This window comes from Dasypus novemcinctus, chromosome X, assembly GCF_030445035.2.
Source record: "Dasypus novemcinctus isolate mDasNov1 chromosome X, mDasNov1.1.hap2, whole genome shotgun sequence".
NCBI lineage: Eukaryota > Metazoa > Chordata > Mammalia > Cingulata > Dasypodidae > Dasypus > Dasypus novemcinctus.
Window position 1 is genome coordinate 187,249,518 of NC_080704.1, and position 8,010 is coordinate 187,257,527.

General features: G+C 36.6%; 1 protein-coding gene across 1 annotated transcript in view; it reads left to right on the plus strand.

The window, feature by feature from the left end:
- FUNDC2 (FUN14 domain containing 2) overlaps positions 1-5,764 on the plus strand; it is a 101,896-nt gene extending 96,132 nt beyond the window's left edge. The window contains exon 5 of the mRNA XM_004479162.5: positions 1,101-5,764. Within this exon, the coding sequence (XP_004479219.1) occupies positions 1,101-1,178 (78 nt within the window). The 3' untranslated portion in view covers positions 1,179-5,764. The remainder of the gene's footprint in view (positions 1-1,100) is intronic.
- Positions 5,765-8,010: the final 2,246 nt, after the last annotated feature.

Genomic DNA, 8,010 nt, shown 5'->3' on the forward strand with positions numbered 1-8,010 from the left:
ATGGGGCCATTGGAGGGTATTGAGCAGGGGAGAGATGTGTTATGACTTAACATTTTAACAGGATCTCTTTGGCTACTGGGTGAAGAACAGACAGGGAATAAGAGTGGAAGGAGGGAGACCAGTCAAGAGGCTGTCATAAGGATACAAGATGGAGATGGTGGTGGCTGGGGCTTTGAACCAGGCTGGGGGCAGGTGGTGGGAGATAGACAGATTCTGGGCACATTTTTAAAAGTAAGCTGGCCAGAGTTGCTGACGGATCAAATGTGGGGTTGGAGAGATGAGGAAAAGTAAGTAGCAAAGGAGCCAGAGAAGGAACAGCCATTGAGGTTGGAACAGAACCAGTAGAGGGTCGTGTCCTGGGAGATAAATGAAGAAAATGATACATGGAGGAGGAGCAATCAGTCGTATCCAGTCCTACTGATAAGTCAAGTAATGTGACTAAGGTTGACCATTGGATTTAGCAATGTGGAGGTCATTGATGACTTTGATAGGAGCTTTTTGGGTAGACTGGGAGGGAGAAAGACAGATGGAAGAAGGTTCTGAGGAGACTGAAAAGAGAGAAATTAGTTTATTGAATAAAACTTTATTGTTTTTCAATAACTGTCCCCTTTAACTCTGTCCTTTCCTATCCCTGGATGAAATCTCAGGTAGACCTCTTAGCTCAGTAAACCACATTATTAAAGACAGAATACTAAGAGTTACTCTTGACTTCTCTCCTCCTTATCCCCCATATGACCAGTCCATCTGGTCACAAAGTCCCATCACCAAAACATCTCTTGAATTTGATCACTTTGCACTATGCACTAGAACCACTGCCCCTATTCCTGTTGTTTGTCACCTCCTTATCCATCTCCTTGGTTCCCATTTGGCTCCCCTGTAATATTAATCTCCCCGCAGTAAAAATTAAAGTCAAATCATGGTTCCCCTTAGATCAAAACTTACTTATGTCTTTCCATTGCCCTTTGGGTAAAGTACAAGCTACTTAACATAGCCTACAGGTCAGGGGATTAACATTATTAATATTGATTTAGCAAATAGAGTTTATTTTTAATATTAATATCCTTAGCAAAATAATCTATTGTACTATCTTCTGTTGGCAGGTGGTATCATTTGTGAAGAAGAATGTTCTCGTGACTGGGGGATTTTTTGGAGGCTTTCTGCTTGGCATGGCATCCTAAGGAGGACGACTTCATTTGCATTGTTCCTGTCTGTCTGTTTTTCTTCCATCATTCATCAGCAAGTGTCAGTTGTGTTTTCCAGCCAGCAGCCTCTACACTCCATCATAGGACACTGAGTCTCTCCTCCTCCTCTCTCATACCTTCCTTCCTGCAGTGGCAGATCTGAATGGTTTTCTATAGGCATCTTTTGGTACAAGTTAACTGTTATGGCCCTAATTTGAGCTTGATGGTGTTGGAAAAGACAACAGATGTTATTGTACACTCGTGCTTGACTAATCTATAGGCCAGCAAGAATGCTTCTTTCCTCTATCTATGATACTTATGAAAACACATTGCAAGATGGCTCACCATGGAGGATGAGTGAATCCTCAAACTTTGTTCCAAACTGTTGATTTGGAAAAAGAAATAACAAGCACATAGATAGATACCTTGTTATAGGTTGCATGGATAGGAAATGAATACATTTGCCTTTGAGCATGAAATATTTTGTTATATCTGTGTCTAATTTCTTTTTTACTTGGTTGGTTTTAGACTACAAAAAGAGAACCATTCATACCTCTTATTATTATCCTATCAAAATGACAGCAGGAGCACTATAATTGAACATTTTGAATATAGAATAAACCAGTGCTGAAGATGTGTGCTGTGCTGAAGATATTGTAGTTGGTGGGAAAGTCTTTAGGAAGCCAACCAATAGAAATATATGTGGAATGGCCAGACTTAGGGAATATTTAGGGGCATGAAGATACTGTCCTCAGGATGTTTTCCACTATGCAGAGTAATGAACTTTCTGGATATTTCAGAAGTGGTTTATTAATGGTAAAACAAGTGACTTTAGGTTGGGATGGGAAGAAGCTCCCAGGTTTACATTTCATAGAAAAGCTTTGAAATGTAGCCATAGCACCTCATATCAATTCCAGTTTTTACTCTCCTCTCGGCATGAAATGTAACATTTGAACCAGATTCTTTGAGATATAACAATGCAGGCATTCAGAACTAAGAAAGAGAGCTTATAAGAAATTTCTTCAAATCAGATGTAATCTCCTGTCTCATGATGACCTCTAACTCTTAAGATTTTCTTTAAAATAAAAGTTTTTACACATACATTTAGAGAGACTCTTAGGACATTTTGTTGTAATGGCCTATTTACAAGTATAAGCTTCCTGAGGGCAAGGTTTGTGTCTCTATTATCATTGTATAATACAGGGCCTAGTGTTTAATATAGGTACTCAATATTTGTTGGATATATGTACATGAATAATGACCTCATAGAAAGGTATCTGGGAAAGGAGTTGATCCAAAAAATTATGAACTCCAAGAAAACAGAAAACTCACTGTAAAAGGTTAGTTTTACTTTCATTTAATTCTTAAACTTTCAGGTGATCCCTAGTGTAAAGTATGTGTGTTTCTAAGACCATGAATTTAAAATGTTTGCCTTTTAGCCTATCTTGGTAATGATGTATTGAATTTGAAAAGTTGAACCTACTGGTGGATATGTGTAAATTTTTAGAATTCACCTATTTATATTTTCTCTTAGTATGTTACAGTGATATTATAAGGTAATACGAACTACTTGTAAAATTTATGAACCATCCTAAAATCATAATGGTATGGGCCTCTTTGCTGCATATTTTTCTATAAGACCTTAATTTTTTTTTACCTACTGTTATAGAAACTTTCAAACATTTATAAAAATTGAGAAAATAGTGTAATGAACCCCATGTATCCATTTACTACCTACAACAACAATTAAATTGTAGCCATGCAGCCCTGTCCTGATCAAAATGGTAGAATGAGATGCTTTAGAGCCATGTCCTCCGGCAGAAACTTTGAACAACCAGCAAGAACTGGCAGAAAATATCTTTCGCAAAATTCCAGAGAACAGTTAAAGGACTGCAGTAACAGGATGGTTTCAGATCAAGAAAAAGGCTACTTAAAAGTGGTAGGGGAACAGATGTAGCTCAGTGGTTGAGCACCAGCTTCCCATGTACAAGGTCCTGGGTTCAATCCTTGTTACCTCCAAAAAAGGAAAAAAATGGTAGGATGTGGCCGTGCCCTGGATGGCCCCTCCCCCACAACTCACTGGCTTAGCATTGAGATGGCTCATGCTCCCAATGAAGAGATATGGTCCTGTTCTTTAGAGAGCAAAGTAATCCTTATGGACATATTGGGATCATGTATTTCTAACCTAACCTGTCTGGTAGTGGCATGAGGAACTTGCCCTGCGTGTAGAAGGCAGTTCAGAGTGCTCTCCCAGAACACTGAGAGAGCAGTTAAGTCATGCTAACTCAACAAGGGATTGCTGGTTTAGAACATATGGTGCAGTGCCTGGGACTATGAGGAAACTTTCCTAGGGAAGAGGAGACCTGCGTGACTGTGTAAACAAAGGAATTCGTAAGGCCATGTGAGCAAGCCCAAGACAAAATGCAGGCACAGAAAGGGTTAGGGAGGCTCCTTTGAGGTAGTCTCTCAACTCATTGTATGGATAAGCCCTGAAGAACACTTGCCCAGGTCAATCTGCAAAGACTAGGAAAGGTTTTCTTTTTCATAATACTAGCTAGATAAAAGCTTAAAGAACGGAAGCCTCAGTCAAAACTCCAGCAACAGCACATCATTAAATTATCAGAATATCCAGGGTTCAACAGAAGACTAAAAAACAAACAGGAAGTGATGGCCAAGGCAAAAGACAAAGCATTAACCAGCAATGCAGAGGACCAGACTCGGAACAACCAGGCAACGACTTTTTAAAAAATGGTCTTAAATGTGCTCAAAGAGCTAAAAGGAAAACATGGACAAAGATCTAAAGGATATCAGGAAAGGAAAGCAATAGATGAAAACAGTGAATATCAATAGAGAGATGGAGATTACAAAAAGGAACCAAACAGAGCCAAAGACCACAGGAACAAATTATATCTTCCCTAGAGGGATTCAACAGTTTGGAACTGAAAGAATCAGTGAACCTGAAGATAAGACAATTGAAATCATCCAGTCTGAGGAGAAGGAACAAAGAATGAAATTAAACAGAGCCTGAGAATCTTGGGGGACACCATCAAGCATACCAATATACACATTGTGAGAATCCCAGAAGTAGAAGAAAAAGAGGCGAGACAATATTTAAAGAAATAACGACTGAAAACTTCCCAAATTTAATGAAAGACATGAATAATCACATCCATGACACTAAGCATACTCCAAACAGGATACACCAAAAAAGACCCAAGCTGCAGCATATTATAATCAAACTTTCAAATGCTGGAGATAAAGAGAATTCTGAAAGCTCCAAGAGAGAAGCAACATGTTACATACAAGGAAGCCTCAATAACATTAAAAGTACTGAAAGATAAACTGTGTCTTATGGGCCAAATCCCTCCAGCTGCCTGTGTTTTTATAAATAAAGCTTTATTGGATCCAAAAAAAAAAAAGTACTGAAAGCAAAAAACTGCCAACCAAGAATTGAAACCTGACAAAACTGTCTTTTAAAAATGAGGGTGAATTTAAGACATTCCCAGATAAACAAAAGTTGAGGAAGTTCATCACCAGTAAACCGGCCCTGCTAGACATGCTTAAGAGAGTTCTGCAGGTTGAAAGAAAAGGACAATAAATTGAAGCCACATGAAGAAATAAAGATCTCTGGTAATAATAGGGATAATTATAAATGCCAGTACTCTTGTATTATTGACTTGTAACTCCACTTCTTATTTCTTACATTATCTAAAAGGCAAATACATAAATGTAATGATAAATTAGTGGGTTGCGACAAGAACTACATAAAGGTGGGACGAAAGAGGGATGTAAGAACATAGGTTTTATATACTATTAAAGTTAAGTTGGTATCAAAGCAAAGGAGATTTTTATAGATTTATATAATGTTAAATATAAGACCCAATTACAAAGAAAATGTCAGATAATATGCAAGCTCATAGAGATGGGCATGGGGTGCTAATACAAAATGGATATAGGGTTTCTCTGATGGGAAAGTTTAGTAAAGGTAGCGAGGCTACTGCAATATAGTAAATGCAGTTGATCCCACCGAATGATATGCTTGCGACTGGTTGGGATGGGGAAGTTTATGTTTAATTTTTCCCAAAATTAAAAAACTAAGCAACTAAAGAGACAATGACAGTTAAATGCAATGCAAGATCCTGGGTGGGATCTAACAAAGGAGGAGAGAAGGCTCTAAGGGGCATTATTGGGACATGTGAAAAACAGAATATAGACTATAAGCTTTATATAAATGTTAAATTTATTGAACATGATAATTGCATGTAAGGTGTATACATAAGTGAATATCCTGGTTCTTAGGAAATGAACATGGCAGTATTAAATGTATGAGGAATATGATGTATTCAGCCTAAACTCAAGATTTCGGAAAATGTATTGATGGATAGATAAATAGGTGGATTGATGGGTTGATGAATAGATAGATGAAATGATATGGCAAATGTGATAAAATGTTAAAATTGATGGATCTGGGTATCTGGAGAGAAAGGGGAATGTTGCAGTTCTATATATGCAGTGTGCTTTATTTTTGTAACTGTCCTGTAAGTGTGAAAGTATTTCAAAATAAAAAGTTTTAAAATTAAAAATTATAACCATGCTTGTTTTATCAATTTTGAGGCAATTAACAAATTGTCATTTTATTATATTTCAGTATGTATCACTAAAATGTATCTTTAAATATATACCTATTATCATCCCCCCAAAATTAGAAATAATTACTTAATATCAAATTTCTGAGTATCTTTTTTTTTTTTTTGGTACCGGGGACCGGGGATTGAACTTGGGGACTTGTATATGGGAAGCTGGTGCTTAACCACTGAGCCACATTGGTTTCCCTGAGTTGGTTTTATTGTTTGTTTTGCTTGTTGTTTTGTTTTTGTTTTTCAGGAGGCACTGGAAACCAAACCTGGGACCTCCCATGTGGGAGGCAGGAGCTCAAATGCTTGAGCCACATCTGCTCCCATTGATTGTCTCTTTAAGTGTTGCTTTACATTTGGTAAATCCACATCAGGTCCACAATGCATTTGGATGATGTGTCTCTTAAAGTGTATTTTAATCTCATAGAATCTCCTGTTTTTAAAATTTTAAAACAATTTTTATTGCAGTAGTTGTAGATTTACAGAAAAATCATGAAGAAAATACCAAGTTCCCTAATAACCCTCCTCACATGCACAGCTTTCCCTATTATTAACTTTATATTAGTGTGGTATCTGTTAGAATTGCTAAAGTAATATCATCATTACATTAGCTACTATGGTTATTAAAAGTTTTATCCTGTTAATATATATACAACCGAAATTTTTTCCTTTACTCACATTCAAATATATAATTCAGTATTGTTAATTACATTCACAATATCGTATTACCATCACACCATCCATTACCAAAACTTTTCCATCACTCCTAACTGAAACTCTGTAATTAAACATTTTATCCCAATTCCCTATCCCCATCTCCACCCTTGGTAAGCTGTATTCTAGTTTCTGACTCTCTAAATTTGCTTTTTGTAATTATTTAATATCAGTGAGATCATATCTGCCCTTTTCTGTCTAAATTCTCTCAACATGATGTCTTCAGGGTTCGTACATGTTGTCTCATGTATCGGTACTTTATTCCTTTTTATGAATGAATAATCACTCTAGTGTGTATGTATCACATTTTATTTATCCATCAGTTTATCAACACTTGGCTTGCTTCTATCTTTGGCAATTGTGAATAATGCCTCCCTGAACATCATTGTGCAAATACCTGTTTGAGCCTCAGGTATCAATTCTTTGTGATACATACCTTGTCGTTGGATTGCCACGTCATACAGTAATTCTAAACTGTCTGAGGAACTACCAAACTCTTCCACAATGGATGAACCAATTTTACATTCCTACCAAAAATGAATGAGTATTCCAGTTTTTCCACATGCCCTCTAACACTTGTAATTTTCCATTTTACAAGACTTATAATTTTCCATTTTAAAAATAGTAGCCATTCTAATGGATGTGAGATGATATCTCCTTGTAGTTTTGATTTGCATTTCCCTGATGGCTAGTGATGTTGAGCATCTTAATATGTGCATATTGGCCATTTGTATATCTTTGTACAACTGTCTATTCAACTATTTTGCCCATTTATTATTGGGTTGTTGTAGGAATTCTTTATATATTGTGGGTATTCAACCCTTATTGGTATGTGCTTTCCAAATATTTTCTCCCATTGAGTAGGTTTTTTTCATGATGAAGTTCTTTGAAGTGTAAACATTTTTATGATGAAGTCCCATTTGCCAATTTATTCTTTTGTTGCTCATGCTTTTGGGGTACAGTCTAAGAAAATATTGTCTAACAGTAGGTCCTGAAGATGCTTCCCTATGTTTCCTTCTAGTTTTATAACTTTGAGTCTTGTATTTTGGTCTTTAATCTACTCTGAGGGAGTTTTTTGTATGGTATGAGGGAGGGGTCCACTTCCTTCTTTTGCATTGGAAATCCCCAGTAAGTGAATTTGATCCATTCTTTCTCCATTGAGTGGACTTGACCACTTTGTCAAAAATCAATTGTTCATATATTTAAGGGTTTGTTTCTGAACTCTGAATTTTATTCTGTTGGTCTATATGTCTGTCCTTGTGCCAATACCATACTGGTTTGATTACTGGAGCTTTGTAATAAGATTTTAAATGGGAAGTTTGAGTCCTCCAGCTTCATTTATTTAGCAGTTTTATTTATTCACATAGTGTACAATCCGTCCAAGGTGTACAATTAGTGGCTTTTAGTATAATCAGAGTTGTGCACTAATCACAACATACCAATTTTAGAACATTTTCATTACTCCAAAAAGAAAACCCCAA